Here is a 7,500-nt window from a genome sequence, read left to right on the forward strand (position 1 = left end):
ATGATGATGTAGTGATGGTGATGTAGTGATGGTGATGTATTGATGGTGATGTTGTGATTGTGATAGATTGATGGTGATGTGTTGATGAGGATGTGTTGATGATGTGTTGATGAAGTATTGATGGTGATGTGTTGATTGTGATGATGTGATGTGTTGATGGTGATGTGATTGTGATGTATTGATAGTGATGTATTGATGGTGATGTTGTGATTGTGATGTATTGATTGTGATGTATTGATAGTGAAGTTGTGATTGTGATGTATTGATGGTGATGTATTGATAGTGATGTTGTGATTGTGATGTATTGATGATGATGTGTGATGATGATGTGATGATGATGATGTATTGATTGTGATGTATTGATCATGATGTGTTGATGATGATGTGTTGATGATGATGTAGTGATGGTGATGTGTTGATGATGATATGTTGATGGTGATGTGTTGATGATGAAGTATTGATGGTGATGTGTTGATGGTGATGTGATTGTGATAGATTGATGGTGATGTGTTGATGATGATGTGTTGATGATGAAGTATTGATGGTGATGTGTTGATGATGATGTATTGATGGTGATGTGTTGATGATGAAGTATTAATGGTGATGTATTGATGGTGATGTATTGATGGTGATGTGTTGATGATGATGTGTTGATGATGTGTTGATGATGAAGTATTGATGGTGATGTATTGATGGTGATGTATTGATGGCGATGTGTTGATGATGATGTGTTGATGATGTGTTGATGATGAAGTATTGATGGTGATGTGTTGATGATGATGTAGTGATGGTGATGTGTTGATGATGAAGTATTGATGGTGATGTATTGATGGTGATGTGTTGATGATGAAGTATTGATGATGATGTAGTGATGGTGATGTGTTGATGATGATATGTTGATGGTGATGTGTTGATGATGTGTTGATGATGAAGTATTGATGGTGATGTGATGATTGTGATGTATTGATAGTGATGTATTGATGGTGATGTTGTGATTGTGATGTATTGATTGTGATGTATTGATAGTGAAGTTGTGATTGTGATGTATTGATGGTGATGTATTGATAGTGATGTTGTGGTTGTGATGTATTGATGATGATGTATTGATTGTGATGCATTGATAATGATGTTGTAATTGTGATGTATTGATGGTGATGTTGATGATGATGTGTTGATGATGATGTAGTGATGGTGATGTGTTGATGATGATATGTTGATGGTGATGATGTTGATGATGAAGTATTGATGGTGATGTGTTGATGGTGATGTTGTGATTGTGATAGATTGATGGTGATGTGTTGATGATGATGTGTTGATGATGTGTTGATGATGAAGTATTGATGGTGATGTGTTGATGATTATGTATTGATGGTGATGTGTTGATGATGAAGTATTGATGGTGATGTATTGATGGTGATGTATTGATGGTGATGTTGATGATGATGTGTTGATGATGTGTTGATGATGAAGTATTGATGGTGATGTATTGATGGTGATGTATTGATGGCGATGTGTTGATGATGATGTGTTGATGATGTGTTGATGATGAAGTATTGATGGTGATGTGTTGATGATGATGTAGTGATGGTGATGTGTTGATGATGAAGTATTGATGGTGATGTATTGATGGTGATGTGTTGATGATGAAGTATTGATGATGATGTAGTGATGGTGATGTGTTGATGATGATATGTTGATGGTGATGTGTTGATGATGTGTTGATGATGAAGTATTGATGGTGATGTGATGATTGTGATGTATTGATAGTGATGTATTGATGGTGATGTTGTGATTGTGATGTATTGATTGTGATGTATTGATAGTGAAGTTGTGATTGTGATGTATTGATGGTGATGTATTGATAGTGATGTTGTGGTTGTGATGTATTGATGATGATGTATTGATTGTGATGCATTGATAATGATGTTGTAATTGTGATGTATTGATGGTGATGTTGATGATGATGTGTTGATGATGATGTAGTGATGGTGATGTGTTGATGATGATATGTTGATAGTGATGTGTTGATGATGAAGTATTGATGGTGATGTGTTGATGGTGATGTTGTGATTGTGATAGATTGATGGTGATGTGTTGATGATGATGTGTTGATGATGTGTTGATGATGAAGTATTGATGGTGATGTGTTGATGATTATGTATTGATGGTGATGTGTTGATGATGAAGTATTGATAGTGATGTATTGATGGTGATGTATTGATGGTGATGTGTTGATGATGATGTGTTGATGATGTGTTGATGATGAAGTATTGATGGTGATGTATTGATGGTGATGTATTGATGGTGATGTGTTGATGATGAAGTATTGATGGTGATGTATTGATTATGATGTATTGATTATGATGTATTGATGGTGATGTGTTGATGATGATGTAGTGATGATAATGTGTTGATGATGATGTAGTGATGGTGATGTTGTGATTGTGATGTATTGATTGTGATGTATTGATAGTGAAGTTGTGATTGTGATGTATTGATGGATGTATTGATGGTGATGTGTTGATGGTGATGTAGTGATTGTGATGTATTGATTGTGATGTATTGATAGTGATGTTGTGATTGTGATGTATTGATGGTGATGTTGTGATTGTGATGTATTGATGGTGATGTGTTGATGATGATGTGTTGATGATGATGTAGTGATGGTGATGTGTTGAAGTATTGATGGTGATGTATTAATGGTGATGTATTGATGGTGATGTGTTGATGATGAAGTATTGATGGTGATGTGTTGATGATGATGTATTGATGGTGATGTATTGATGATGATGTATTGATGATGATGTGTGATGATGAAGTATTGATGGTGATGTATTGATGATGATGTAGTGATGATGTATTGATTGTGATGTATTGATGGTGATGTGTTGATGATGTAGTGATGATAATGTGTTGATGATGATGTAGTGATGGTGATGTTGTGATTGTGATGTATTGATTGTGATGTATTGATAGTGAAGTTGTGATTGTGATGTATTGATGGATGTATTGATGGTGATGTGTTGATGGTGATGTAGTGATTGTGATGTATTGATTGTGATGTATTGATAGTGATGTTGTGATTGTGATGTATTGATGGTGATGTTGTGATTGTGATGTATTGATGGTGATGTGTTGATGATGATGTGTTGATGATGATGTAGTGATGGTGATGTGTTGAAGTATTGATGGTGATGTATTAATGGTGATGTATTGATGGTGATGTGTTGATGATGATGTGATGATGATGTGTTGATGATGATGTATTGATGGTGATGTGTTGATGATGTGTTGATGATGTAGTGATGATGATGTAGTGATGGTGATGTGTTGATGATGATGTAGTGATGATGATGTAGTGATTGCGATGTATTGATGGTGATGTTGATGATGATGTAGTGATGATAATGTGTTGATGATGATGTAGTGATGGTGATGTTGTGATTGTGATGTATTGATGGTGATGTATTGATGGTGATGTTGTGATTGTGATGTATTGATGGATGTATTGATGGTGATGTAGTGATTGTGATGTAGTGATTGTGATGTATTGATTGTGATGTATTGATAGTGATGTTGTGATTGTGATGTATTGATGGTGATGTTGTGATTGTGATGTATTGATGGTGATGTGTTGATGATGATGTTGATGATGATGTAGTGATGGTGATGTGTTGAAGTATTGATGGTGATGTATTAATGGTGATGTATTGATGGTGATGTGTTGATGATGAAGTATTGATGGTGATGTGTTGATGATGATGTATTGATGGTGATGTGTTGATGATGATGTATTGATGATGATGTAGTGATTGCGATGTATTGATGGTGATGTTGATGATGATGTAGTGATGATGATGTAGTGATTGATGTATTGATGGTGATGTGTTGATGATGATGTAGTGATGATGATGTAGTGATTGCGATGTATTGATGGTGATGTGTTGATGATGATGTAGTGATGATAATGTGTTGATGATGATGTAGTGATGGTGATGTAGTGATTGTGATGTAGTGATGATGTATTGATGGTGATGTGTTGATGATGATGTATTGATGGTGATGTAGTGATTGTGATGTAGTGATGATGTAGTGATTGCGATGTATTGATGGTGATGTGTTGATGATGATGTAGTGATGATAATGTGTTGATGATGATGTAGTGATGGTGATGTTGTGATTGTGATGTATTGATTGTGATGTATTGATAGTGAAGTTGTGATTGTGATGTATTGATGGATGTATTGATGGTGATGTAGTGATTGTGATGTAGTGATTGTGATGTATTGATTGTGATGTATTGATAGTGATGTTGTGATTGTGATGTATTGATGGTGATGTTGTGATTGTGATGTATTGATGGTGATGTGTTGATGATGATGTGTTGATGATGATGTAGTGATGGTGATGTGTTGAAGTATTGATGGTGATGTATTAATGGTGATGTATTGATGGTGATGTGTTGATGATGAAGTATTGATGGTGATGTGTTGATGATGATGTATTGATGGTGATGTGTTGATGATGATGTATTGATGATGATGTAGTGATTGCGATGTATTGATGGTGATGTTGATGATGATGTAGTGATGATGATGTAGTGATTGCGATGTATTGATGGGGATGTGTTGATGATGATGTAGTGATGATGTATTGATGATGATGTAGTGATGATGTAGTGATGTATTGATTGTGATGTATTGATAGTGAAGTTGTGATTGTGATGTATTGATGGATGTATTGATGGTGATGTGTTGATGGTGATGTAGTGATTGTGATGTATTGATTGTGATGTATTGATAGTGATGTTGTGATTGTGATGTATTGATGGTGATGTTGTGATTGTGATGTATTGATGGTGATGTGTTGATGATGATGTGTTGATGATGTAGTGATGGTGATGTGTTGAAGTATTGATGGTGATGTATTAATGGTGATGTATTGATGGTGATGTGTTGATGATGAAGTATTGATGGTGATGTGTTGATGATGATGTATTGATGGTGATGTGTTGATGATGATGTATTGATTGATGATGTATTGATTGATGATGTATTGATGGTGATGTGTTGATGATGATGTGATGATGATGTAGTGATTGATGTATTGATGGTGATGTGTTGATGATGATGTAGTGATGATAATGTGTTGATGATGATGTAGTGATGGTGATGTAGTGATTGTGATGTAGTGATGATGTATTGATGGTGATGTGTTGATGATGATGTATTGATGGTGATGTAGTGATTGTGATGTAGTGATGATGATGTAGTGATGGTGATGTATTGATGATGATGTATGAAGCCTCCTCTGTGTGATGTGAACTTCCCGGTTATTATTATAACTTCATTTTTCATTTTTATTGAAAACTTCATCAGGTTTTTACTGTTCCCCTGTTTTTCCTTGTGGGTTTTTCTGGCATGAGAAAATCATGCCTGTGTTTTTGGCCGAGTGAAACGCTAAGGATTTTAGTTTTATTTTAATGCTATTGTAACCACAGTCTCTCTTATTCCTCAGACTCTGCTCAAACTTTAATTCAGAAAATATTTCTTTTTTATTAATTTTATTAACATGATCATCAGCCTGAACATGAGAACAATTAATTTCAGTTCAGTTCTGTTTTATTGTGCTTATACATATCTTACATTTATAAATCGGTCCCCATAAGTTTGTCCTCAATTATTGAGTCAGTAATGACAGTCATGAGTGAAAATTCAATTCAATTAAATAGTGCTTTTTACAATAGAAATTGTCTCAAAGCAGCTTTACGCAGATAAACCGGTAATAAGGTTGAATAAATAAACGTGTAAGTTATAAAAGTTATCAAAGAATATTGGCTATAAGTTCCTTATAATTGTTTATCCATGGTGATCATGCCAGTGGCTACTGTTGCAAGGAAAAACTCCCTAAAATGGTCTGAGATAGAAAACTTGAGAGGAACTAGAATCAAAAGGAAACCCATCCTCATCCTCATCTAGCTGACACTGGATGTCGATTCATAACAGTTCATCATTCTGTTCCATGATGGAGATTCTAGTGTAAAACTGTTTATGGTGATAGTATTCCTAAAGGTTTTACTAGATCTTAGTGCTGTATTTGAAACTATAGATCATGATCTTCTCCTAGATCTCTTACAAAATTACATCGGCATTCAGGGACAGGCATTAAGCTGGTTTAAATCCTACCTGTCTGATCGTTACTATTTTGTAGACATAAATGGAGAGCTATTCAGGTTCAGGTTCAGTTCTAGGACCCCTGCTTTTCACAATATACATGCTTCCCTTAGGAAATATTATTAGAAGGTATGGAATAAGCTTTCCCTGTTATGCTGATGATACCCAGCTATATATCTCATCAAAGCCAGACGATACACTCAATTGGCTTGGATAACTGAGTGTGTTAAATAAATAAAAGACTGGATGACTCATAACTTTCTATTATAAAATTCTAAAAAGACGGAGATTTTGCTCATCGGCCCAAAAACCAGTACACAGAAGCTCCAACATTTCAATATGCATTTAGACTAATGTTCTGTAACTATTAGTTATTTTTTATATAAGCCAGGAGTTATTTTAGACTCCAACTTGTCTTTTAAAAATCATATGAACCAAGTTACAAAAACAGCTTATTCCACCTTAGAAATATTGCTAAGTTAAGAAACATGTTGTCTATATCTGATGCAGAGAAGCTTGTCCATGCATTCATAGCCAGACTGGACTTTTGTAATGCATTACTAGGTGGATGTCCTGCATCATTAATAAACAAGCTACAGAATGCAGCAGTCAGAGTTCTCACAAGGTGAGAAAATATCACCATGCCTATATCTTCTCATCCCTACACTGGCTTCCTGTTAAGTTTCAAATCCACTACAAACTACTGCTACTTACCTACAAAACACTAAATGGTTTATCTCCCATGTATATCTCCAGTCTTCTAATCAAATCAAATTAAATAAACCTTTATTTGTCACATACACATACATACAGAGTACTGCATGCAGTGAAATGATTTTTACGACGGTCCAGCATGAGTGAATAGTATGGGAAGAAAAATAAACCAAGAAAAAAAGGAGGCAGATAAATAATAAAGATATATATGAGAAAAAAAATTTATATACAAGGGCATTCCCCAAGCATTCTGATGCAGCTCAAGTTCCTGAAAGGGATCTAATTTGTTAAGCTGATTTTCACAGGCTCTTGTGGACAGCACGATAGACCAAAATACTTATAGGGGATTGTTTATGCATAAAATAGCATTTATTGTTTATCGTTTATCTCAGGTGGTTTTGGGACGATTTAATTGTTTCCATACATTTTCCTGCAATTACTTGATCCCTATTTCCTCCCCAGTTCCTCTCTATTACTCTCATAGTTTCTTAAAATGTATTACAGGTGTGTTACAGTTGAGTTGCTTTTGAGTTACAGGTGTTTTACAGGTGTGTGTTCTTTCCACAGATGTAGTGTTTCTCTTTACTATGCAGCAGCGTAGGAAAGACAATGA

The 7,500-nt window shown here is 35.0% G+C and overlaps 1 protein-coding gene across 1 annotated transcript in view; it reads left to right on the forward strand.

The window, feature by feature from the left end:
• LOC124386601 (protein inscuteable homolog) overlaps window positions 1–7,500 on the forward strand; it is a 50,472-nt gene that overhangs the window by 10,632 nt on the left and 32,340 nt on the right. Inside the window, exon 2 of the mRNA XM_046850541.1 lies at window positions 7,455–7,500. This exon is cut by the window's right edge and continues 55 nt beyond it. Within this exon, the coding sequence (XP_046706497.1) occupies window positions 7,497–7,500 (4 nt within the window). The 5' untranslated portion in view covers window positions 7,455–7,496. The remainder of the gene's footprint in view (window positions 1–7,454) is intronic.

The sequence above is a fragment of the Silurus meridionalis genome, chromosome 5, assembly GCF_014805685.1.
Source record: "Silurus meridionalis isolate SWU-2019-XX chromosome 5, ASM1480568v1, whole genome shotgun sequence".
In the NCBI taxonomy this organism is placed as follows: Eukaryota; Metazoa; Chordata; class Actinopteri; order Siluriformes; family Siluridae; genus Silurus; species Silurus meridionalis.